The sequence below is a fragment of the Lepus europaeus genome, chromosome 1 (genome assembly GCF_033115175.1).
Source record: "Lepus europaeus isolate LE1 chromosome 1, mLepTim1.pri, whole genome shotgun sequence".
Classification (NCBI taxonomy): Eukaryota; Metazoa; Chordata; class Mammalia; order Lagomorpha; family Leporidae; genus Lepus; species Lepus europaeus.
The window spans coordinates 183317017-183341875 of NC_084827.1; the positions used below are offsets into that span (position 1 = coordinate 183317017).

General features: G+C 65.3%; 1 protein-coding gene across 1 annotated transcript in view; it reads left to right on the forward strand.

Annotated features, from left to right (window-relative positions):
• Window positions 1–24859, forward strand: part of SNED1 (sushi, nidogen and EGF like domains 1) — a 74837-nt gene that overhangs the window by 12630 nt on the left and 37348 nt on the right. Inside the window, exons 2-16 of the mRNA XM_062194158.1 lie at window positions 1637–1924; window positions 4955–5095; window positions 5597–5759; window positions 7370–7495; window positions 7707–7820; window positions 12304–12417; window positions 12503–12620; window positions 17453–17574; window positions 17661–17765; window positions 17986–18099; window positions 19576–19692; window positions 20124–20240; window positions 20469–20585; window positions 20721–20834; window positions 20995–21168. Coding sequence (XP_062050142.1) covers window positions 1637–1924; window positions 4955–5095; window positions 5597–5759; window positions 7370–7495; window positions 7707–7820; window positions 12304–12417; window positions 12503–12620; window positions 17453–17574; window positions 17661–17765; window positions 17986–18099; window positions 19576–19692; window positions 20124–20240; window positions 20469–20585; window positions 20721–20834; window positions 20995–21168 — 2044 coding nt within the window. The remainder of the gene's footprint in view (window positions 1–1636; window positions 1925–4954; window positions 5096–5596; window positions 5760–7369; window positions 7496–7706; window positions 7821–12303; window positions 12418–12502; window positions 12621–17452; window positions 17575–17660; window positions 17766–17985; window positions 18100–19575; window positions 19693–20123; window positions 20241–20468; window positions 20586–20720; window positions 20835–20994; window positions 21169–24859) is intronic.

The following is a 24859-nucleotide window of genomic DNA, read 5'->3' on the forward strand; positions in this document are numbered from 1 at the left end:
ACTGGGGCCGTGACCCTGGGGCCGTGACACTGGGGCCGTGACCCTGGGGCCGTGACCCTGGGGCCCTGACACTGGGGCCGTGACACTGGGGCCCTGACCCTGGGGCTGTGACACTGGGGCTGTGACACTGGGGCCCTGACCCTGGGGCTGTGACCCTGGGGCCCTGACTCTGGGGCCCTGACCCTGGGGCTTATTCTCCTTCCAGTGTTCACAGGCCTCTTCCCAGGGCCCCGTGCTGAGCTGGATTATCTTCCTCCCAGCTTCCTCTTCGGCGTTTTCCTAGTTTCGGGTTGTCATCCGCTGGTGCCCTCTGCCACGTGGTGAGCTTGGTTGAGATGGTCACCTGGGCCACTGTGGCCACCTCCGCCGTCCAGGGTGTGGGATCTGATGTACTGGCTTCTTGACATTTCTGAACACCCAGCTGGCCCGTGGGGCTGTCTCCACTGCCCCTCCAGCTGCAGGGACCCCAGTGGGGGCCACGGGGAAGCCGGAGCCAGGGGGCAGAGGCAGGCAGGTCGCGGCCCTGGTCTGGCGCTCATGGCAAAGTCCCGCTCATCCATCTCTGTCACCTGGGACTTTGGTATCACAGCCAGGAAGGTTCTTCCACATCCGGGGTCATGAGGTCAGCTCTTGTCACCTGGAGGCTGGCAGTGGGCATGGAGTGGCCCCCGTGTGGGGCACTGGGGACAGCCACGCCCGCCTCTGTGGTGTGGATTTCCCACCAGCTCTCACCTGAGGGGCTCAGCGGCCTCGTGGAAGTCTCTGGACTTAGACGCCAGAGCTTCCTTCTGGTCTGTTGGGTGAGGGCGAGGCCATGGGGTCCCAGCTCGGCATTCAGGCCGTGTCGGGCTCCCGGATCGGAGCTGGTTCTGAGCCTCGATGGTTTCCTCTCGCGCTCCCGAGGTTATGAACACCGCAGGTCTGCTTTGTTGCTGCGGCTCCCAAGTGGGGAAAGAGCGCTGAGTGCTGGGTCTGCTCACAGACGCTCCCTGTCCACTGCCCGGCTGTGCCTTTAAGAGCAGAGAGGTGCGGGCAGGCATCGGGCTCAGCGCTGAGCCTCGGCTGGGATGCCACGTCCCAGGTCACCTCCGGCCCCTCCTGACTCCAGCTTCTGGCTGGTGCCCGTGGTGGTTCCTGCCACCTGCCTGGGAGACCCGGCCTGAGTCCCAGTTCTCGGCTCTGGCCTGGGCCTCTGGGCAGAGAGGAGAGAGGTGTGCATTCCCACCGTGTCGCAGGGCTGTCACACGGCACCTGCTCCCCCAAAGGCGGCAGGGGGGTTCTCCAGATGTGAAGCCCTGGTCCTGCGACTGCTCCCACTGCCGCCCCCCGGTGCCTGCCGGGGCCTGGGAACCACAGGCTCTGGGGCCGGGTGGTGCCATGTCGGGTGCTGTCCACTGTGGCCGTGGTGGCTGTCTGGGTCCTCGTCTTCGGAGCTCTGTCTCCGTGGCCCCCTTGCCCCCACAGCACCTGGACTCCACCCTGGCGTTGGCGGGCGGCTGCCTCGCAGGTGCTGTGCCCATGGCCAGGGCGGGGGGGTCGCGCTGGGTGGGTCCGGCTGGTGATGCTGTCAGCCGCCTCCTCCCAGAAGCCTCCTGGGTGCCCGCCCTCCCCTCACACCCGCCTTTCTGCCCAGCAGGTGAACAATAACGGGATCATCTCCTTCCTCAAGGAGGTCTCTCAGTTCACCCCCGTGGCCTTCCCCATCGCCAAGGACCGCTGCGTGGTGGCCGCCTTCTGGGCAGACGTGGACAACCGGCGAGGGGGCGACGTGTACTACAGGGAGGCCACGGACCCGGCCACACTGCGCAGGGCCACGGAGGACGTCCGGCGCTACTTCCCTGAGCTCCCGGAGTTCTCGGCCACCTGGGTTTTCGTGGCCACCTGGTACCGCGTGACCTTCTTTGGAGGAAGTGCCTCCTCTCCCGTGAGTGCAGCTCTCCCCGGGGGGCGCCCCAGGGCCCTCACCTGCTGGGCATGGCCCCCAGTCCACTCTGGGAGGGGAAACAGAAGTCACTTAGCCAGGGCCGAGGGGCCTGAAACAGCAGCTGGGCACTTGGCAGACCCACGCCGGGCACAGGGCGGCCACGGGCACTTGGCAGACCCACGCCGGGCACAGGGCGGCCACGGGCACTTGGCAGACCCACGCCGGGCACAGGGCGGCCACGGGCACTTGGCAGACCCACGCCGGGCACAGGGCGGGCACAGGGCGGCCACGGCTCCTGCAGAGCTGAGTGCTTACGCACTTGGCAAACATCCTGGGGCAGGCGTGGGCACCGCGGTCAAGAAGGGACCCCTGCGGCGCCAGCGCCATGGCGCGGTAGGTTAGTCCTCTGCCTACGGCGCCAGCATCCCATATGGCCACCGGTTCTAGTCCTGGCTGCTCCTCTTCCAGTCCAGCTCTCTGCTGTGGCCTGGGAAAGCAGTGGAAGATGGCCCAAGTCCTTGGGCCCCTGAACCCATGTGGGAGACCAGGAGGAAGCTTCTGGCTCCTGGCTTCAGATCGGCACAGTTCCAGCCATTGCGGCCATTTGGGGAGTGAACCAGCAGAGGGAAGATCTCTCAGTCTCTCTTTCACTGTCTGTAACTCTATCTCCCAAATAAATAAATAAAATCTTTAAAGAAAAAAAAAAGGGGGACCGCTACAACCCACACCAGCGTGCCTGGGCGTGAGTGCCAGCTCCACTTCAACACCAGCTTCCTGCTGGTGCACCTGCAAGGCAGCAGGCGATGGCTCAGGTGCCTGCACCCTGCCACTGTGTGGGAGACCCGCGTGGGGTCCCAAGCTCCTGATCCGGCCTGGCCCAGCCCTGGCTGTTGCAGGCATCAGGGGAGCAGACCAGCAGATAGAAGATCTCTCTCTCTCTCTCTCTCTCTCTCTGCCTTTCAGAGAAAATGAAAAATATATAAAAACATCCTAAAATAAACATTTTCTAGGGCACCTTCTGGGTGGCAGCACTGTTTCAGGTCTGGGTAGAGAGCAGTGGACAAGGCTCAGGAGTGGCCAGGGTGAGCATGGGGTGACAGAGCCAGCAGCCCAGAGTGTGCGTGGGGGTGACGGAGCCGCTAGCCCAGGGGGCACATGGGAGTGATGGAGCCGCTAGCCCAGGGTGTGCATGGGGGTGACGGAGCCACCAGCCCAGGGTGAGCATGGGGGTGATGGAGCCACGTGGCCCAGGATGTGCATGGGGGTGATGGAGCCGCCAGCCCAGGGGGCACATGGGGGTGACAGAGCCAGCAGCCCAGGGTGAGCATGGGGGTGACAGAGCCAGCAGCCCAGAGTGTGCATGGGGGTGACAGAGCCAGCAGCCCAGGGTGAGCACAGGGGGGTGATGGAGCCGCTAGCCCAGGGTGTGCATGGGGGTGACAGAGCCACCAGCCCAGGGTGTGCATGGGGGTGACAGAGCCAGCAGCCCAGGGTGAGCACAGGGGGGTGACGGAGCTGCCAGCCCAGGGTGCACATGGGGGTGATGGAGCTGCTAGCCCAGGGTGAGCATGGGGGTGATGGAGCCGCCAGCCCAGGGGGCACATGGGGGTGACAGAGCCAGCAGCCCAGAGTGTGCATGGGGGTGACAGAGCCAGCAGCCCAGGGTGAGCACAGGGGGGTGACAGAGCTGCCAGCCCAGGGTGAGCATGGGGGTGATGGAGCCGCGTGGCCCAGGGTGCGCATGGGAGAGACGGAGCCACCAGCCCAGGGGGCACATGGGGGTGACAGAGCCAGCAGCCCAGGGTGAGCACAGGGGGGTGACGGAGCTGCCAGCCCAGGGTGCACGTGGGGGTGATGGAGCCGCGTGGCCCAGGGTGCGCATGGGAGAGACGGAGCCACGTGGCCCAGGGTGTGCAAGGGGGCGACGGAGCCGCCCAGCCCAGGGTGAGCACGGCGCGTCCAGCAGCGGGTGGGCAGCTGAGATCCAAGCCCAGCCTCTGGCCCTCGGCAGCTCCCAGGGCCCCGCCTGCTTCCCATGATGCACCACAGGTCCCAGCTTCCTCAGCGCCCGGGGCTCCCTTCACCACTGCATGGGCAGCGGCAGGACCAGGGGCCGAGTGGGCTCTGTGCAGCCAGTGCTGCCTCACCCAGGGCCCCACCCTGGCAGGGAGGGCAGTGCCGCCCCAGACGTGGGTCCCCACAGCCCAGCTCACTGCACTGTCCTCCTCCTGTGCCCCCACTCCCAAGCTTCTCCCCGCAGCCAGGGGGAGTCCTGGCCCCTGCCAGATGTAGCCAGCCGTGGCCAGCCGTGGCCGGCCGTAGCCAGCCATGGCCAGCCGTGGCCAGCTGTAGCCAGCCGTGGCCAGCTGTAGCCAGCCGTGGCCAGCCGTGGCCGGCCGTAGCCAGCCATGGCCAGCCGTGGCCAGCTGTAGCCAGCCGTGGCCAGCCGCCCTGAGCCCTTCCGGTCCTCTGTACCCGTTCCCCTGCGCTGCTTCTGGCCTTTTTCTCGGGACGCAGTTTCATCTGCATTTACCTGGTAAGCGCTGGGGCCGCTGGGTCTGAGCGCCAGCCGTTCCCAGAGCAGCCCGGGCACACGCACAGCGCCGTTCCTCACGCCAGCTCGCGCGGCTGCACGGGCGCCGTGGTCTCCCCCCCCCCCCCCCCCGCCCCCGGGCCTCTCACCCGCTGTGTTTAAAGCCGCCCTTGACCCATGATTTACTTTCAGGGCTGGGAGTTGGTCCTTTCCCAGCCTCCTGCTCGTCCTGAGGCCGTGCCCCAGGAGGCCCCACCCGCCCCGCCCCCTCTCCCAGCGTCCTCTTTTACCTTTCCCCCTTTGCTGTTCGTGGGTTTGTTCATGCACACACCCCTCCCAGTGCCTCCCCCACAGCTGCACACACCCACCTAGCCCCTCCCCCACAGCTGCACACACCCATCCAGCCCCTCCCCCCCAGGTGCCCATGCCCTACCCAGCCCCACCCCACCCAGCCCCTCCCCCACAGCTGCACACACCCACCCAGCCCCTCCCCGCAGGTGAACACCTTCCAGACGGTGCTCATCACCGACGGCAAGTTGTCTTTCACCATCTTCAACTACGAGTCCATCACGTGGACCACCGGCACGCACGCCAGCAGCGGGGGCGACGCCAACGGCTTGGGAGGCATCGCGGCCCAGGTAAGAGGTGCGGGCTGGCCCCGTTGGGGCCCCGCTCCCCACTGCAGGCAGGCGCCCCTCTAGTCCAGACACCCAGGCAGAGGCCAGCAAGGAGCCCACAGTGACAGGGCATCCCCAAGCCGCTCATAGCCCAGTGGTTCTGTGCGCACCGGCTGCCCTGGGGTCTAGCCTGGCCAGTGGCCCCTGGAGCCATGGCCGGCAGGAAAGCCAGGGACTTGGTGCCCAGGCCCCCCGGGGGTGCAGCTCTCTGCAGGCACCCACCCTCTAGGCCAGGCCCACTCCCCTCCAGAATGGGGCCCCTGCCATGCCCGGGTGAGCAGGTGCGAAAGGGGCCACTGGCTGAGGTCAGAGCCCTGCTGGGAGGTGGGCGGCCCCCGCAGGGCCCCGTGGAGGCCGTCCGCACCTCCCCCGGGCCTGCCAGACCCTGTCCCACGCATTGGGTCAGGCGGAGAGCCGCAGCCTGGTCCAGCCCACACTGACCCCGCATTCCCCCCACCGCAGGCCGGCTTCAACGCAGGCGATGGGCGGCGCTACTTCAGCATCCCCGGTTCTCGCACGGCGGACATGGCCGAGGTGGAGACCACCACCAACGTGGGCGTGCCCGGGCGCTGGGCGTTCAGAATCGATGATGCCCAGGTGCGCGTGGGGGGCTGCGGCCATACAAGTAAGAGGCCCGAGCGGGTGCGCATGCGCGTGGGGCTGAGCGGGATGGGGTGCCCTGCGGGGAGCTGGGGGAGGGGCGGGGGCGCCACACATGCGCACCGCATCCTCCTGCCTGGCCCAGCCTCCTGCGACCCCCCAGGACCCCCGTGAGCAGGCTCTTAGCTTCCAGACTTCGGTGTTTGACAAACCCAGGGTCCTTCCGGCCCAGTGCACACGAGCAGCCGGGGTGAGGGGACATCTGTGCACCTGTGGGGACGGGGGCGCGGGGCCCCCCAGCCCTGCCCAGCCTGGGGCCCCCAGGAGAGCAGCACAGAGCCCCCCTCTTGCCCCTGGGGCCGCTTTTCCCGACCCTGAGTCCCCAACAGCCAACACGTGCTTCGGGGATGAGGAGGGAGAGGGGCTCTAGATGGGCACGCGCCACGGGGTTAGGGGAGGGAGGCACAGCCGGCGCGTGGGGCGGGGACACGTGCTGCAGGGCAGCCTGCGGACGGGCTCCCCCTGGAGTCTGAGGCTACTTGAGCCCTGGAGCCCCGGCCCCCACCGTGGGCTGCGGGCTCACCTGGCCAGCTTCATACACCAGCCAGTCTGTTGCACCTGCCGGCGGCACCGAGGTCGCCACGTGGCTGAGGCACAAGGTGCAGGTGGGGCTGGGAGCCTGGAGCCCGCAGGAGAGGGTCCAGCCAGCCCTGATCCCCGTGTGGAGGCTTCTCGCCACTGCCCGGCCCCTGAGAGGAGGGGGAGGAAGCCCCGTGTGTTCACGCCAGCATGCGGAGGCCTCCAGAGCCGCACCTTGGCTCAGAAGGGAGGGCCAGCTCACGCCTGCAGGGAGTGCGTGGGGGTCTGGCTCCCGAGAAAGTGGGGTGCCACAGACCCCGCTTGCCGCAGGCAGGCTGGCAAGCTCAGGCATCAGGGCCAGCGCAGCTGAGCGGGCAGAAGCAAGGCTGTCCCCTGGGCCTTCCCAGGGTCCGGCCACCTGAGTCCTTGGGATACTTGGGGCCACGCATCTCAGAAGCCCCGTGCTGCGGGAGCCAGGCTGCCCACCTGCCTGACCCTGTGAGGCTGAGCTGGCTGGCAGGCTGTGAGGGACGCTGATGGACACAGCTGGGTGCCCGCCTCTCATCTCACGCCCAAGGGAACCAGGAGCTAGCCGCGGTTCCGGAAGTGTCCGTGGCAGGTCTGGGACACGGGGTGGGGAACGTGTGAGGCCCAGGAAATTGCTCACTGTGGCCCTGCCGAGGGAGGGGCAGCTGATTCCAGGAGCTCGGTGGCAGGCTGATTTGTAAGGTGAGAATTTGGTATGGCCCCCAACGCTGTGATAAATACCGCAGTGGCCCTCGGCAGAAAACTGGTTCCCCAGCCCTGGTAAGGGGATACGCGGAGATTGTGAGTGTTGGTGGCTCGGGGCCAGGAGCAAAGCTTAGGTCACTGTCACCAGGAAACCCGCGCAGACCTGCCCGGCTCCGCCTGGAGACCTGTGGCCGCTGTGCAGCAGCTGTGCGGTCACCGGGCACATCGTAGGGGCCAGGCAGGGAGGCAGACGTGGCCGTTTCTAGTGGCTGTCCTGCTGAGTCCAGGAGGTGGGAGTGAGTCCCGGCCCCTTCCTGTCCGCAGCCTCCGTGTGCCTCACCCTGCGCCCGTGCCTCAATGGTGGCAGGTGCATTGATGACTGCGTCACGGGAAACCCCTCCTACACCTGCTCCTGCCTCGCAGGCTTCACCGGGCGGAGGTGCCACCTGGGTGAGTGCCGGCCAGGGACTGGGCCGGGCGCCAGGGACGGGAAGGGCACCGCAGGGGCAGCCAGGGGCCCTGGGGCATGGGGGGCATGCTGGGTGGGCAAGGCTGCCGCCCCTGGCTGCCCCATCTGTCCCCCACCCCACCTTGCCCCCAAGCGCCTGGCACGTCCTGGAGCCTGGTGTCCTCCACTGAGGTCCCAGCCCACCCATTCCAGATGTGAACGAGTGTGCCTCCCACCCGTGTCAGAACGGCGGCACCTGCACCCACGGGGTCAACAGCTTCAGCTGCCAGTGCCCGGCTGGCTTCGGGGGGCTCACCTGTGAGACAGGTAAGAGGGACCCACCTGGGCCCTGATGGGCAGGATGGCCGGATGCACAGCTGGGCCAGGGTGAGGTCCAGGACAGCCCCAGAGGGGCCTGTCCACAGTGGTGGGGGCGCAGGAGCCCAGGCGGTGCCCGGACCAGGGGCGCAGCTTGGGAACAGGCCAGGTGTTGAGGTGGATTCGTTCTGAGAGGAGGAGCGTGGTGGGGGCAAGAGGCGCGGAGTCACCACAGAGACCCCGGGAGTCGGGTGAAAGCGGGCCAGAGGCGAGCAGCCTGCAGACTCTTTTATTTCAGTTGGTACAGCAGCTTACATAGCCAAGGCAGCCAATCCGGTCAAGGGGCGGTCTATGCCCTAACCAATCACAGCCTGTTGCCAGGCAGGCTCCATTGTCAGCGGCCATCTTGGCATGGCCTTCTCATTGCAGCACAGCCAGGGTCAGGGCCAGAGGTGCAGCAGGGGCCGGTGGGAGCATGGGTGCTGCTGGGTCAGATGGGTTCATGCTGGGGCAGGAGAGGCACCATCCCCCATCTGCCTGTGCCCGACCCGGCTGCTCCTGGGCATGGCTGCCCGCCCTCCCCTGCACAGCCAGCTCCATGGTGCTGGCGTGCTTGCACACACACAGTGTTCATGGGGAGGCTCAGTTACATTTTCAAGTTGTACTCTGGAAATTAGAGGATGAAGAACAGCTCAAGTTTCACAGCAAACAGAAAGACAACAGGTGACAGAACCGGAGCTGGCGTGGGCTGTACCTGTGCTCGGTCCCACGGGCTCGCGTGTCGGGGGCAGCATCCGTGCTGTGTAGGAACCTGGCTGCCGGGATCAGACTCACTTCTGCGAGCCGGGGTGGCCAGGGGTGCAGACCCCACGCTGCAGCCTGGGGAAGCCCCTCAGTCTTCGCAGCTTTCCCTGCACTTCTGTGTCCTCCCTCGCCCCCACACGTGTCCTCCCTCACACACGTGTCCTCACACACACATCCGTGTCTTCTCTCACACACACATGTCCACACACATCATGTCCTCCCTCCCCCCCACACAGTGTCCTCCCTCACACACATGTTCTCACACACACATCCGTGTCTTCCCTCACACACACACATGTCCACACACATCATGTCCTCCCTCCCCCCCACACACATGTCCTCCCTCACACACGTGTCCTCCCTCACACACATCCGTGTCTTCCCTCACACACACACGTGTCCACAGACATCATGTCCTCCCTCCCCCACATACACATGTCCTCCCTCACACACGTGTCCTCCCTCACACACATCTGTGTCTTCCCTCACACACACACGTGTCCACACACATGTCCTCTCTCCCACACACACACACATGTCCTCCCTCACACACACATCTGTGTCTTCCCTCACACACACACACACGTGTCCACACACATCATGTCCTCCCTCACACACACACATCTGTTTCCTCCCTCACACACACACATGTCCTCACACATCTATGTCTTCCCTCACACACACATCCGTGTCTTTCCTCACACACGCATGTGTCCACACACATCATGCTCTCCCTCCCACACACACATGTGTCCTCCCTCACACACACACATCCGTGTCTTCCCTCACACACATGTCCTCACACATCTATGTCTTCCCTCACATACACATCCCTGTCTTTCCTCAACACGCATGTGTCCACACACATCATGCTCTCCCTCCCCCACACACACGTGTCCTCCCTCACACACACACATCCGTGTCTTCCCTCACACACACACATGTCCTCACACATCTATGTCTTCCCTCACACACACATCCGTGTCTTTCCTCACACACAATGTCCACACACATCATGTCCTCCCTCCCACACACACACGTGTCCTCCCTCACACACACATCCGTGTCTTCCCTCACACACACATATGTCCTCACACATCTATGTCTTCCCTCACACACACATCCGTCTTTCCTCACACACGCACGTGTCCACACACATCATGTCCTCCATCCCACACACACACACGTGTCCTCCCTCACACACACATCTGTGTCTTCCCTCACACACACACACGTGTCCACACACATCATGTCCTCCCTCCCACACACACACACGTGTCCTCCCTCACACACACATCCGTGTCTTCCCTCACACACACATATGTCCTCACACATCTATGTCTTCCCTCACACACACATCTGTGTCTTTCCTCACACACAATGTCCACAGACATCATGTCCTCCCTCCCACACACACACACGTGTCCTCCCTCACACACACATCTGTGTCTTCCCTCACACACACATATGTCCTCACACATCTATGTCTTCCCTCACACACACATCTGTGTCTTTCCTCACACACAATGTCCACAGACATCATGTCCTCCCTCCCACACACACACACGTGTCCTCCCTCACACACACATCTGTGTCTTCCCTCACACACACACGTGTCCACACACATCATGTCCTCCCTCCCACACACACACATGTGTCCTCCCTCACACACACATCCGTGTCTTTCCTCACACACACATGTGTCCTCCCTCACACACACGTGTCCTCCCTCACACACACATCTGTGTCTTCCCTCACACACGTGTCCACACACATCATGTCCTCCCTCCCCCACACACACACGTGTCCTCCCTCACACACACATCCGTGTCTTCCCTCACACACACGTGTCCTCCCTCACACACGTGTCCTCACACACCCACCATGTCTTCACATACATGTGTCCACACACACCCATGTCCTCACACACACATGTCCATTCACACACACACACACACCTCCCTGGCTTCCTCCCAGTTCTGTTCTCAGTCCCATGGCTGATCAATAGGTTGGTGGTTCCCATCCTATTGTCCCTGTGCCGGCCGTGGTGCCGAGAACCACGTCCACGGTGCCGAGAACCACGTCCACGGTGCCGAGAACCACGTCCACGGTGCCGAGAACCACGTCCACGGTGCCGAGAACCACGTCCACGGTGCCGAGAACCACGTCCACGGTGCCGAGAACCACGTCCACAGCGCTCCCCATTCACCTTCCCAGATTTGGCTCCAAAGCTAAGAGCCCAGCTCTCTCGAAGCCACTGCCCTCAGATTGGGATGCCCACTCTCTGCCGTTAGCGCCCCCTGGAGGAGAAAGGTAGACTCAGGACCCCCTCGTCCAGACCTGCTTCCCCAGGGGCGCGGCGTGGCCTGTGCCAATCACAGCATAGACTGGCAGGCGCCAGTGGGTCATCAAGGGCGACCAGTGGATGGCTCAGGCCACGAAAGCAGCTCCTTTCAGAGGCTGCTGGCCACGGGAAGTGCTCCGGTGCACACTGTCTCCACGGGAGGGAACTCCAGTTCAATGCCTCCGTGAGCTTTGTACATGAAATACGGCGGAGTAAAATTCCGCAGGGAAGTGTGGGGAGAGCAAGGCAGAATTTCCAGCCGGCAGGGTGGGCTGGCGCGTGTGTGAGAGCTCTCAGCTGAGTGACCACAGGGACCCCTCGGCTGTCCAGTGCAGACTCAGGGGCGTGGTCTTGCCTGGTCCCCACCACAGACAGCAGGGCTGGGCACAGCCCACACACAGGGTCTCTCCTCGGCCACCAGCTCCCATCTAGCTCTCCCACAAGTTCTCCGCATGAGGGCCGGGATGGGGTTTCCCAGCCATGAAAAACAGGGGCACAGGGTCTTCTCCCCCTCTCGGCAAGCACCCCGTGGGGCCTGTGGGGAGGGACCCTGAGCATGGCCATGGAGGGCCACCACTTGGGTTGGGCAGAGTCTCCCAGAGGGCCCCTGCTCCCCAGCCACATGCAACACAAGAGGTGTCGCCCAGGTGCAGAGTACAGCCAAGGGTGACCCCGAGAAGGCCTGGAGCCGACACTGAAGCCTGTCTGCCGCGTGGGTGGCCCTGACTCCCTCGGGTGCAGCTGTGGCCACCTGCTGTGTGTGTCAGGAGCCCAGCAGTGTCCAGGCATGTGTGTGCAGACCCCGGGCCCCACAGAAAGCACCCTGGAGCAGGTCAGGCAGAAGGGCAGCGCTGCCACGCCTCCTGGTGATCCCAGGACCACCCCCTCCTTCCTGTGCCAAGGAGCAGGGCCCCTGTGCCCGCAGCTCCAGGGAGGGCCACCTGCTCCCTGTGGTGAGGTGGTTTTGGAAGGAGCTGACGGCCAGACAGGTGATGTGGCTGGAGGGAGGTGGCATGTCCCCTCCCCCCTCCTCCCGGCTGCCCAGGGTCAGGGAGGGCCAGGGGCAGGTCAAGGGGCCCTGCCCACCCCACTCTGGCCGGCCAGGGCCCCGGGCACAGGGGGTCCCTGTACCAACTGCTCCCCATTCTGGGTGGAGCTCCCCTTCACAGCTCACGGGAGCACCCACGCCTCCTCCCTCCCCCAGGCCTGCTGACCCCAGACCCAATCCAGGTGGAGCGGCCACAGGGCTTCCCTGGCCAGCCCAGCTCCCGGCCTGGCGCCCGCGCTGTGGGGGGAGCTGGCGCGGGGCAGGCGAGCGTCCAGTCAGCTCCTCTCTGCCTGCAGCCCGATCCCCATGTGAGGACATCGAGTGTCAGCACGGCGGACAGTGCCGGGAGGACGGAGGCTCTGCGGTGTGTGTGTGCCCGGCCGGCTACACGGGCGCTGCCTGTGAGACGGGTGAGCGGCTCTCCCGGGGTGAGGCTCTCGCCCCAGCCGAGTGCCGGGTGCAGGCTGGCCAAGCCCCCGCCTCTGCCGCCCCCAGACGTGGACGAATGCAGCTCCGCCCCGTGCCTGAATGGAGGCTCCTGTGTGGACCTGGCCGGGGGCTACAGCTGTGCGTGCCCAGAGCCCTTCGAGGGACCCCACTGTGAGACAGGCAAGTGCTCGCGCTGCGTGCCCTGGAGTCGGGGCCGGGCCCTTCCTGCGCCGGGCAGGGCAGAGGGCGGGGTTCCCGTGCCTCCCCACACTCTTGGAGACTCAGCCCGCAGTAGGCGGTCACGTGGGCGCTTTAGTGTCGGAGGGCTTTGGAGCCAGCGGGCACGGCTTCTCCCCAGGCAGATGCTAAAGACGGCCCCCTCAGAGCTATGAGCCTGCGACACCAAGAAGTGCATCCTGCGCCTGAGTCGGTGGCAGGGCCAGGGCCCCTTGCCTGTGGGGCCCCTGCAGAGCCCGCCCGGGCGCTGTCCACATGGCTAGAAAGCAGGCGCGCTCCAGAAGGTGTCTGTGAGGAAGTGACGCTTTGTGCAGGGCAGTATTGCAGGCGGGCGAGTCCCGGGACGCAGAGCCCACGCCGCTCCTGCGCCAGGCTCCTGCGGGACAGACACCGGCGGCCTGGCCAGAGCTGCCGGAAGTTGGCCAAGAACGGGATTTCAAAGGCAGAGGGTCCGGGCTTCCGCTTCTGGCCAAGAAGAATGAACGGCTTCAGGAATTTCTTTTGCTGCCAACAGCGTAAAAGCAGACAGAGTCCCCGAAGCCCCTGCCGTCAGCCGTCGGCCAGCACGGGCGGCTGTCCCCGAGAGGAGGGCTCCAGGCCCTGTGTGGGCAGCGGGGCAGGGTGCAGCTGTCCCTCGGAGTTGACAGAGTCAAGTTCCGCTGGGCACAGCAGCAGAGGGCAGGGCCCTCCCGACATGGGGACAAGGGCCCCGGTGTGACCAAGGGAGGCCCCGGTGCGACCCGGGCGGGGTGAAATCACGTGGTGGGGAAGAGCCCTGGACACCAGGGAGCCAAGCCACTCTGAGAGCTCGGGGCTGGAACACCTGCTCCCGGCGGCCAGTGTGGAGGGGCTGGGTGCTCCCAGGGCTGCTCCCAGTGGCCAGTGTGGAGGCCTGGGTGCTCCCAGGGCTGCTCCCGGTGGCCAGTGTGGAGGGCTGGGTGCTCCCAGGGCCTGCTCCCGGTGGCCAGTGTGGAGGGCTGGGTGCTCCCGGTGGCCAGTGTGGAGGGCTGGGTGCTCCCAGGGCCTGCTCCTGGTGGCCAGTGTGGAGGGCTGGGTGCTCCCAGTGGCCAGTGTGGAGGGCTGGGTGCTCCCAGGGCCTACTCCCAGGGCTGCTCCCGGTGGCCAGTGTGGAGGGCTGGGTGCTCCCAGGGCTGCTCCCAGTGGCCAGTGTGGAGGCCTGGGTGCTCCCAGGGCTGCTCCCGGTGGCCAGTGTGGAGGGCTGGGTGCTCCCAGGGCCTGCTCCCGGTGGCCAGTGTGGAGGGCTGGGTGCTCCCGGTGGCCAGTGTGGAGGGCTGGGTGCTCCCAGGGCCTGCTCCTGGTGGCCAGTGTGGAGGGCTGGGTGCTCCCAGTGGCCAGTGTGGAGGGCTGGGTGCTCCCAGGGCCTACTCCCAGGGCTGCTCCCGGTGGCCAGTGTGGAGGGCTGGGTGCTCCCAGGGCCTGCTCCCGGCGGCCAGTGTGGAGGGCTGGGTGCTCCCAGTGGCCAGTGTGGAGGGCTGGGTGCTCCCAGGGCTGCTCCCGGCGGCCAGTGTGGAGGGCTGGGTGCTCCCGGTGGCCAGTGTGGAGGGCTGGGTGCTCCCAGGGCCTGCTCCCGGTGGCCAGTGTGGAGGGCTGGGTGCTCCCAGGGCCTGCTCCCGGTGGCCAGTGTGGAGGGCTGGGTGCTCCCGGTGGCCAGTGTGGAGGGCTGGGTGCTCCCAGGGCCTGCTCCTGGTGGCCAGTGTGGAGGGCTGGGTGCTCCCAGTGGCCAGTGTGGAGGGCTGGGTGCTCCCAGGGCCTACTCCCAGGGCTGCTCCCGGTGGCCAGTGTGGAGGGCTGGGTGCTCCCAGGGCCTGCTCCCGGTGGCCAGTGTGGAGGGCTGGGTGCTCCCGGTGGCCAGTGTGGAGGGCTGGGTGCTCCCAGGGCCTGCTCCTGGTGGCCAGTGTGGAGGGCTGGGTGCTCCCAGTGGCCAGTGTGGAGGGCTGGGTGCTCCCAGGGCCTACTCCCAGGGCTGCTCCCGGTGGCCAGTGTGGAGGGCTGGGTGCTCCCAGGGCTGCTCCCAGTGGCCAGTGTGGAGGCCTGGGTGCTCCCAGGGCTGCTCCCGGTGGCCAGTGTGGAGGGCTGGGTGCTCCCAGGGCCTGCTCCCGGTGGCCAGTGTGGAGGGCTGGGTGCTCCCGGTGGCCAGTGTGGAGGGCTGGGTGCTCCCAGGGCCTGCTCCTGGTGGCCAGTGTGGAGGGCTGGGTGCTCCCAGTGGCCAGTGTGGAGGGCTGGGTGCTCCCAGGGCCTACTCCCAGGGCTGCTCCCGGTGGCCAGTGTGGAGGGCTGGGTGCTCCCAGGGCCTGCTCCCGGCGGCCAGTGTGGAGGGCTGGGTGCTCCCAGTGGCCAGTGTGGAGGGCTGGGTGCTCCCAGGGCCTGCTCCCGGCGGCCAGTGTGGAGGGCTGGGTGCTCCCGGTGGCCAGTGTGGAGGGCTGGGTGCTCCCAGGGCTGCTCCCGGTGGCCAGTGTGGAGGGCTGGGTGCTCCCAGGGCCTGCTCCCGGTGGCCAGTGTGGAGGGCTGGGTGCTCCCGGTGGCCAGTGTGGAGGGCTGGGTGCTCCCAGGGCCTGCTCCTGGTGGCCAGTGTGGAGGGCTGGGTGCTCCCAGTGGCCAGTGTGGAGGGCTGGGTGCTCCCAGGGCCTACTCCCAGGGCTGCTCCCGGTGGCCAGTGTGGAGGGCTGGGTGCTCCCAGGGCCTGCTCCCGGCGGCCAGTGTGGAGGGCTGGGTGCTCCCAGTGGCCAGTGTGGAGGGCTGGGTGCTCCCAGGGCTGCTCCCGGCGGCCAGTGTGGAGGGCTGGGTGCTCCCGGTGGCCAGTGTGGAGGGCTGGGTGCTCCCAGGGCTGCTCCCGGTGGCCAGTGTGGAGGGCTGGGTGCTCCCAGTGGCCAGTGTGGAGGGCTGGGTGCTCCCAGGGCCTACTCCCAGGGCTGCTCCCGGTGCCCAGTGTGGAGGGCTGGGTGCTCCCAGGGGCTGCTCCCGGTGGCCAGTGTGGAGGGCTGGGTGCTCCCGGTGGCCAGTGTGGAGGGCTGGGTGCTCCCAGGGCCTGCTCCTGGTGGCCAGTGTGGAGGGCTGGGTGCTCCCAGTGGCCAGTGTGGAGGGCTGGGTGCTCCCAGGGCCTACTCCCAGGGCTGCTCCCGGTGGCCAGTGTGGAGGGCTGGGTGCTCCCAGGGCCTGCTCCCGGTGGCCAGTGTGGAGGGGCTCGGCACGCCCAGGGCCGACAGTGGGCGTAGCTCTCAGGAGGCCGGCCTTCCAGAGCGGGACAGGTCCCTGCTGAACAACACTGGTCTGGACCACAGAGCAAATGTGAAAAGTGGTGCTGGGTCAGGTGCGCCCCAGGGCTAAGTGGGTGACACAGCAGACCCCCACATGCTGTAGCAGCAGTGCAGTGGGTGTGTCACAGACCCAGACCCCAGAATCCGCCATAGACAAAGCACTAAGCCATGGTGGAGCAGAGGCGGCAGGTGCCGGAAGGGACAGAGGACAGAGTCTGCAGGCGTGGGGTTTGCTCTCCCGCCACGGATGCGCTCAGTGTACAGGACCGCTGGGAGAACATGGGACGGGGAAGCTTGCTGGAACTTGCAGGCATGAAACACACGTGTGCGCTGGGAGTGGCAGGTCTGACACCGCAGAAGGCCAGGCCAGGGAGCCCGACGAGAAACCAAGGCCGTTCGGTGTGAGGAAGGCGCGGCGGCGGCGCCAGCATGCCCGCGCCAGGCAGCAGAGCAGGGAGGGCACCAGGCAGGTGCATAGGGGCGCAGCCAGACTCCTCCACGCGAGAGGACTCAGACCCAGGCCGCGGGCAAACTGCCAAGATCCGAGGGTTGAGGAGGATTTGGGGGCTGGTGCTGTGGCTCCAGCATCCCACATGGGCGCCGGTTCAAGTCCCAGCTGCTCCACTTCCCATCCAGCTCCCCACGAATGGCCTGGGACAGCAGTGGAAGATGGTCCCAGTGCTGGGTCCTGCACCTGCGTGGGAGACCCAGAACAAGCTCCTGGCTCCTGGCTCCTGGCTTCAGCCTGGCCCAGCCTGGCCACTGTGGGCATTTGGGCAGTGAGCCAGCAGATGCGAGCCTCTCTCTCTCTCTCTCTCTCTCTCTCTCTCTCTCTCTCTCTCCCCTTCCTCCCTCCCCCTTCTGTATCTCTGCCTTTCCAATAGATACATAGGTTTTAAACGTTTGTTCAAGTGCTAAGCTGGCAGACTGAGGGGCCGGAGTGGCTCTGCTGAGGTGACAGTTATACTCGCGGGTGAGGCAGGGCTGGTGCGGGTGGAGGGCTCAGTTCATGGAGCGGACGCAGCAGCACCCACCAGCACACCTGCTGACGTGTCTCAGAGATGGGCCGAAGCGGACAGAGGCACAGGAGGAGCAGGCCCCGGACGCTGGCCAGGCAGGCAGGGAGGCCCCGGGGGCGTGGCCTGGCCTCTGCCACTCACGCCGCCCTCGCCCTCCTCGAGGGCTCGTGGCCTCACCACGCCAGGCCGTGCTTGGGCTCGGGACGTTTGAAGCTGTGTTTTCTGACCACGGCACCACGAGACCAGAGGTCAGCCACGGACAGGTAACTGGGAAGTCCCAGGCATTTGACCCCGGGAATGCTGGGGCAGGAGTGAGCCCTGGGCGTGCCCCGGGGGCCCCATTCTTCTCACCCCAAGGGGCGCAGGAGGTGCTGAGGTGCAGGGCCACAGGGAAGCAGCGTCTGGCTCCAGGCCCACCTGGCCGAGACGGAGGTGAAGACCGGCGCTGCGCGGGCGCTGCTGACCCCTCCCGTTCTCACAGGAAGCCGCCCGGCGCCTGACGCCTGCCTCTCGGCCCCCTGCCAGCATGGGGGCACCTGCGTGGCTGCGGAGCAGGGCTATGTGTGCGCGTGTCCCCAGGGCTTCGTGGGGCCGCACTGCAGGGAAGGTGCGTGGGCAGCAGGGGCTGTGTGCTGGGGGTGGCGGGGGCCCCAGCAGTGCCCCAGGAGGCCCATGCACCTCTCTCTGTGGCAGACGCCCCCGAAGACTGTGAGTGCCGCAACGGAGGCCGCTGCCTGGGCGCCAACACCACCCTCTGCCAGTGCCCCCCGGGGTTCTTCGGGCTCCTCTGTGAGTTTGGTAGGTGCCAGGGCCAGTGGAGAGGGCACCCCCATAACCAGGCAGGAGGCGTGGCTTGGGGCTGGGACCAAGAGGAAGCAGCAGATTCACTGGTGTTTCAAGCCCACGCCGTCCACGCAGGGCCGGGGCCACGCCCACGCCTGCCACGCCTGGCCTGTAGCTGGTTTTCACACAGTGTTCCAGGAAGACCGGGGCTCAGCAGCGCCATCTTTGTCTGCAGAAGTCACAGCCACGCCCTGCAATGTGAACACCCAGTGCCCGGACGGCGGCTACTGCATGGAGTACGGCGGGACCTACCTCTGTGTCTGCCACACCGACCACAACGTCAGCCACCGTGAGTGCCCCGGCACGCAGCCCCGTGCTCAGAGCGAGCAGCGGTGAGGTGGAGCAGTCGTCTGAGCAAGCAGGCACCTGCCGGGGCCGCTCCCCACAGCCTCGCCTGACGCTCCCGCTCCACTCCCGGAGGCCGGTGGGGGAAAGCACTACGACAGGCACACACCGTGCACACGGGGCGAGGCCCCCACACGCCGTGCACACGGGAGGAGGCCCCCACACGCCGTGCACACGGGGCGAGGCCCCCACACGCCGTGCACACGGGGCGAGGCCCCCACACACCGTGCACACGGGGGGAGGCCCCCACACGCCGTGCACACGGGGGGAGGCCCCCACACGCCGTGCACACGGGGGGAGGCCCCCACACGCCGTGCACACGGGAGGAGGCCCCCACACGCCGTGCACACGGGGGGAGGCCCCCACACGCCGTGCACACGGGGGGAGGCCCCCACACGCCGTGCACACGGGGGGAGGCCCCCACACGCCGTGCACACGGGGGGGGCCCACACGCCGTGCACACGGGGGGAGGCCCCCACATGCCATGTACACGGGACGAGGCCCCCACACGCCACACACACGGGGAGAGGCCCCCACACACCGTGCACACGGGATGAGGCCCCCACACGCCATGCACATGGGGGGAGGCCCCCACACGCCATGCACACGGGGGGAGGCCCCCACACGCCATGCACACGGGGCGAGGCCCCCATACACCATGACACGGGGCGAGGCCCCCACACGCCGTGCACACGGGAGGAGGCCCCCACACGCCGTGCACACGGGAGGAGGCCCCCACACGCCGTGCACACGGGAGGAGGCCCCCACACGCCATGCACACGGGGGGGGCCCACACGCCGTGCACACGGGGGGAGGCCCCCACACGCCGTGCACATGGGGGGAGGCCCCCACACGCCATGCACACGGGGGGAGGCCCCCATACACCATGACACGGGGCGAGGCCCCCACACGCCGTGCACACGGGGGGAGGCCCCCACACGCCGTGCACACGGGGGGGGGCCCACACGCCGTGCACACGGGGCGAGGCCCCCACACGTCATGCACACGGGGCAAGGCCCCCACAAACCATGTACACCCCACACACTGTTCACATGGGGTGAGGCCCCCACACACCATGCACACCCCACACGCCTGCACACAGGGTGAGGCCCCTGCACATGGTATTGACCCGGGCGCAGGGGGGCAGTCACCTGCACGCTGGTGATGCTTACAGTGGAGGTGCTGCGCCAGGTAGAGCAGACTACTAGACCCGCCCAGTGCCGCCTCATCCGGGGCCGCGCTAGACCCGCCCAGTGCCGCTCATCCCGGGCCGCTCTAGACCCGCCCAGTGCCGCCTCTTCCCCGGGAAGCGGCTTCCTTGCCCAGGCGAGGACTCAACCCTGGGGGGACCCAAGTCAGGTGGCCCTGGCGGTGCGCTCTGGGGCGTGGCACCTGCTGCAGGCCCGCCCTCTGCCCCCAGCCCTGCCGTCCCCCTGCGACTCGGACCCCTGCTTCAACGGAGGCTCCTGTGACGCCCACGAAGACTCCTACACGTGCGAGTGCCCGCGAGGGTTCCACGGCCAACACTGCGAGAAAGGCAGGCGGGCACCTGCGGGGAGGGGGGGCGTGGCGCAGGGTGGGCGCCTCCCACACCCTCTCACTCATGCTCTCTGCTGTCCGCTTCCACTGGCCGCCTCCCTGGCCCTGGCCCTGGCTGATCCTAGCTCCTCCCACTTTCGCCACTGCGTCTGCTTGCCTCCCTGTAGGTTGCATTTCCTGCTCAGCTTTTTCCAGACAGAGTCACGGTGCTGAACGCGGGCCTTGTTAAACCTGACGGGGCGAGGAGCGGCACCAGGGCCCGTCACGTGCCCGGGAGCAGGCATGTTCTCCCGGCGGCTGCCGGCTCCAGCCAGCAGCACTGTGCCTCCATGCGCTCTGAAGCAGTGCCCTGGCTGCCGCTGGTGACCGCAGGCCCGAGAACCGAGAAGACGTGCGCCCGGTTCACCGCCTCTGTCTGCTTCCACACAGCCCGGCCACACCTGTGCAGCTCGGGGCCCTGCCGGAACGGGGGCACGTGCAAGGAGGCAGGCGGCCAGTACCAGTGCAGCTGCCCCTACCGTTTCACCGGGAGGCACTGTGAGATCGGTGGGCCCCCAGCACCCCGGGGGTCGCGGGGCCCTGAGCCGCCTTGATCAGCCTGGGTGAAGTGGGGCGGGCAGTCAGGCCGTGACGGACACCCCGACCCCTAACCCGGCCACGGCACGTGGCTTCTCAGGACCATTCTCACGAGGGCCCCGAGCTCTGGGATGCTGAAACACCGGGGAAGGCCGTGAGCCATGACCCCTGACCCTGCTGGCTGCCTTGTGATTCCAGGGAAGCCAGACTCGTGCGCCTCTGGCCCTTGTCACAACGGTGGCACCTGCTTCCACTACATCGGCAAATACAAGTGTGACTGTCCGCCTGGCTTCTCCGGGAGGCACTGTGAGATAGGTAGAGTGGGCAGGCCAGGGCACGCCCAGGCCCCGGAGGGGTGGAGGTGGAGCTGGGTGCAGGGAGCCGGGGCCCCAAACAGCCCGAAAGCTCCCAGTGAAGGCACAGCCACTGTGACCCTCTTCGTCTCCGCAGCCCCCTCCCCCTGCTTCCGGAGCCCGTGCGTGAACGGGGGCACCTGCAGGGACCTGGGCACAGACTTCTCCTGCCACTGCCAGCCAGGGTACACGGGGCGCCGGTGCCAGGCGGGTAAGAGGTCCGGGGGCCGGCGTGCGGGCTGGGCAGCACCGGGGCCCAGGAGGAAGCTGCAGGACGGCCCATCCCAGAAGCAGGCACCCTCTGCTTGGGGAGGGCGGTGCTGGGCCTGGACGGGTGCCCACCATGTGGGACAGGCTGCTGTGCCCTGCAGAGGTGGACTGCGGCCCCCCCGACGAGGTGAAGCACGCGACCCTGCATCTCAACGGCACCCGGCTGGGCTCGGTGGCCTTGTACACCTGTGACCGCGGCTACAGTCTGAGCGCCCCCAGCCTCACCCGCGTCTGCCAGCCGCAAGGTGTCTGGAGTGAGCCTCCCCAGTGCCTCGGTGATTCTGTGGGTCCCTGGGGGCGGGGTGGGTGACCACACCAGGGTCCCCTCAGTCTCCGACTGGGCTCTGGGCATTAGCGAGTCTTCCCGCCCCTCAGAGTAACCCACAGTGTGGTCAAACACCACAGAACCCCCCGCAGGTAGTAGCCCAAAGGCAGGGTCCTGGCAGATCCAAGCTCACGGCCCCTCCTACCCTGGCCCCAGCCAGACCGGCAGAATCCGAACAGGAAACCCACACACACGACAGCCACAGAAGACATGCGGAATCAGAACCACGTTACAACAGGAAACCCCACACGCACCACAACCCTGGAGGAGCTGTGGGGTCAGAACCTAGATTAGAACGCGGCCATGGAAGAGTGGAGATCCAGAGACAGTGCCTCAGCACCACCCCATCTGTGCCCAGGAGCTTGGTCCTGACCCCCTTCAATCAAAGCCACTGGTGATGTGGAGCCAGGAACATAACTGCAGGGGGACTGCCTAAGCCAAAGCGTAGGACCAGCCACTCAGAGAAAGGGAGAGAGAGAGAGGGGATAGCGATAAGTACAGCCACTCAGAGAGAGAGAGAGGACAGCGGGAAGTACAGCCACTCAGAGAGAGAGGACAGCGGGAAGTACAGCCACTCAGAGAGAGAGGACAGCGGGAAGTACAGCCACTCAGAGAGAGGGGACAGCAGGAAGTACAGTCACTCAGAGAGAGAGGACAGCGGGAAGTACAGCCACTCAGAGAGAGAGAGGACAGCGGGAAGTACAGCCACTCAGAGAGAGAGGACAGCGGGAAGTACAGCCACTCAGAGAGAGAGAGAGGACAGCGGGAAGTACAGCCACTCAGAGAGGACAGCAGGAAGTACAGCCACTCAGAGAGGACAGCAGGAAGTACAGCCACTCAGAGAGGACAGCAGGAAGTACAGCCACTCAGAGAGGACAGCAGGAAGTACAGCCACTCAGAGAGAGAGAGAGAGAGAGGACAGCGGGAAGTACAGCCACTCAGAGAGGACAGCAGGAAGTACAGCCACTCGGAGAGAGAGGACAGCGGGAAGTACAGCCACTCAGAGAGAGAGGACAGCGGGAAGTACAGCCACTCGGAGAGAGAGGACAGCGGGAAGTACAGCCACTCAGAGAGAGAGAGAGAGAGGACAGCGGGAAGTACAGCCACTCAGAGAGAGAGAGAGAGGACAGCGGGAAGTACAGCCACTCAGAGAGAGAGGACAGCGGGAAGTACAGCCACTCAGAGAGAGAGGACAGCGGGAAGTACAGCCACTCAGAGAGAGAGAGAGAGAGGACAGCGGGAAGTACAGCCACTCAGAGAGAGAGAGAGAGGACAGCGGGAAGTACAGCCACTCAGAGAGAGAGAGAGGACAGCGGGAAGTACAGCCACTCAGAGAGAGAGAGAGAGGACAGCGGGAAGTACAGCCACTCAGAGAGAGAGAGAGAGGACAGCGGGAAGTACAGCCACTCAGAGAGAGAGAGAGGACAGCGGGAAGTACAGCCACTCAGAGAGAGAGAGAGGACAGCGGGAAGTACAGCCACTCAGAGAGAGAGGACAGCGGGAAGTACAGCCACTCAGAGAGAGAGGACAGCGGGAAGTACAGCCACTCGGAGAGAGAGGACAGCGGGAAGTACAGCCACTCAGAGAGAGAGAGAGAGGACAGCGGGAAGTCCAAACAACATGCACTACTACAATAGCAGGTGGACTAACAATATAAAACAGTCACAGTATTTTATATGATACAGTGTAAAATGACAAATAAAAGTCAACATGACATTGCTCCTATAAAATAGGATCAGCAAATCATTAACAATGGCAGTGGAAATAAGATCAGAAACTGAACTAACTGGAACAACAAACAGAGTTTATAAACAGATACAGTGAGCTGAAGGGTCGCTTTGAAGTCCTCAGAAAGAAGCAAACGCAGGGGCCAGCACTGAGACAACAGGTGACCAATAGCGGAGGGTGGGGCCGGCGCTGCGGCGAAGCGGGTTCAGCTTCTGCCTGCGGCACCAGCATCCCAAATGGGTGCCAGTTCTAGTCCCGGCTGCTCCACTTCTGGTCCAGCTCTCTGCTATGGCCTGGGAAAGCAGTAGAAGATGACCCAGGTCCTTGGGCTCCTGCACCTGCATGGGAGGCCCAGAAGAAGCTCCTGGCTCCTGGCTTCGGATCAACCCAGGTCCGGCTGTTGCGGCCATCTGGGGAGTGAACCCGAGGATGGAAGACCTCTGTCTCTGTCTCTCCCCCTCTCTGTAACTCTGCCTCTCAAATAAATAAATCAATAAATCTTTAAGCCCAAAAGGAGAGAAGGACAGGAGACCACAAGTGGACACTGGAGCACGGGGTTAATCCCCAGGTCCGGCCGCCGCGGACAGGGTGGAGGGCCGCAGAGCCCTGCTGAAATGTGAGACTATCACAGACCGGGGCAGGAAGGACCCCGCCAGCACAGCTCACCACAGATATTGATTAGAAAGAATTATGATAGAAAAAAATACAGCAGACACAAGCGGCCCAAACTCCACGGGAAACACTGTGAGTGCCCCACAAAACAAGCCCGTGCCGTCCTGAGACACCTGCCACACACGGACGCACGGTCTCAGAACAGCGTCAGGAACAGCACCAGGCGGACACAGATCGGGACGCGCAGAGCCCGAGCTAGAAGCAGCTGGTTAGCTCACTGCGAGAGGCAGCGGCGTCTGACCCAAGCCTCCGCACAGCGCAGAAGCACCGGCTCCCTGGGCCTTGGACGTATGCAGCTGCACCCGGGGAGGCTCTGAGCCGCTTCTCCCAGAGCAGTTAAAGAGCCAAAAACCACGGCAGGGAGGGGAAAGACCGGGAGAGCACCGTGAGCTAATTCGTCCGCCGGGCCACGCACAAGAAGCAAGTCATTACTACCAACAGGATATGCTGCTAAATTTCAGTTTTTTACTTTTTTTTAAGGTTTAGTTATTTATTTGAAAGAGTTACACAGAGAGAGGAGAGGCAGAGAGAGAGAGAGAGAGGTCTTCCATCTGATGGGTCACTCCCCCAACTGGCCACAACAGCCGGAGCGGCACCGATCTGAAGCCAGGAGCCAGGAATTTTATCCGGGTCTCCCACACGGGTTCAGGGGCCCAAGGACTTGGACCATCTTCTACTGCTTTCCCAGGCCACAGCAGAGAGCTGGATTGGAAGAGAAGCAGCCGGGACTAGAACCGGTGCCCATATGGGTTGTCGGCACCGCAGGCCAGGGCTTTAACCCGCTGTGCCACAGTACCGGCCCCATTTACTTTTTTTTTTTTTTTTAAGATTTTATTTATTTGAAAAGCAGAGTTGAGGCAGAGAGAGGTCTTCTATCTGTTGGTTCACCTTCCAAATGACCACAACAGCTGGGCCCGGGCCAGGCTGCGGCCAGGAGCCGGAAGTCTCATGCGGGTCTCCCTGTGGTGAGGGACCAGATCCCTGAGCCGTCTGCTGCCTTCCCAGGCGCATCCGCAGGGAGGCGGACCAGAGGCAGAGCAGCCGCCACGCCAACCGGCGCCCATATGGGATGGAGGCGCGGCAGGTGGCGGCTTTACCACCGCAACGCTGGCCCCTAGGTTTGTATTTATTTTGTTTATTTCAAAGACAGAGACAGGCAGAGAGGATTCGCATCTACTGGCTCACTACCAGATGCCCACAAGGGCCCGGTGACAGCCAAGCCAGGGGCCAGGAAGCCAGCT